General features: G+C 65.0%; 1 protein-coding gene across 1 annotated transcript in view; it reads left to right on the plus strand.

Moving 5' to 3' along the window:
- The first annotated feature begins 257 nt into the window (after window positions 1–257).
- FAAP20 (FA core complex associated protein 20) overlaps window positions 258–617 on the plus strand; it is a 5,393-nt gene continuing 5,033 nt past the window's right edge. The window contains exons 1-2 of the mRNA XM_077763999.1: window positions 258–328; window positions 531–606. Coding sequence (XP_077620125.1) covers window positions 258–328; window positions 531–606 — 147 coding nt within the window. The remainder of the gene's footprint in view (window positions 329–530; window positions 607–617) is intronic.

A 617-nucleotide genomic window follows, 5' to 3' on the forward strand; every position in this document is an offset into this window, starting at 1 on the left:
GGCTTCCCTATCCTGGGAGCAGACCCCGCCGCGGTCACCTCCTCCAGGGGCTCCCGGGACCACCCTGCTTGCAGCTCTGCTCGTTCATGCATGTGTGGTCTGTTTTCCATCGGTGGGCAGGCTCTGGGGGTGAGGACCCAGCCTCATTCTCCCGGGGCGCTTTAGTATCTACGACAGTCCCCACACAGGTAGATATTCAGGCAGTATTGGTGCCAGGTCTGCCCTGGCAGCTGGACGGAGGGTGACTTGACTCAGGGATGGGGGCCTTGGGACTGGAGAGTGCAGTGGGCTTGGCGGAGGACAGGACTGTGACACGCGACGGGACGAGGTGAGGAGGCTGAACTGAGCCATGGGACCCTGAGGAACGGGGTGCAGAGCAGAGCCCCGAAGCTGCTGGGGTCCCAGCGCTTCAAGTGTCATCTACTTGTCCATGGAGGGAGCTTCCGGCCACCCAGCCCCCTGCGCGCTCCAGCCCTGGCGGAGAGGGGGGGGGTCACCCAGAGGCCCATCTTGGGGCCCACGGGGCACAGGACTCTACAAGAGCAGCAGCAGCGGAGGGTGCCTGGGCGTCTGCTGCCACCAAGTGGTGGACTGAGTGGTGGCTGGGTGAGAGCACC

This window comes from Crocuta crocuta, unplaced genomic scaffold (assembly GCF_008692635.1).
Source record: "Crocuta crocuta isolate KB4526 unplaced genomic scaffold, BGI_CrCroc_1.0 scaffold13, whole genome shotgun sequence".
Lineage (NCBI taxonomy): Eukaryota > Metazoa > Chordata > Mammalia > Carnivora > Hyaenidae > Crocuta > Crocuta crocuta.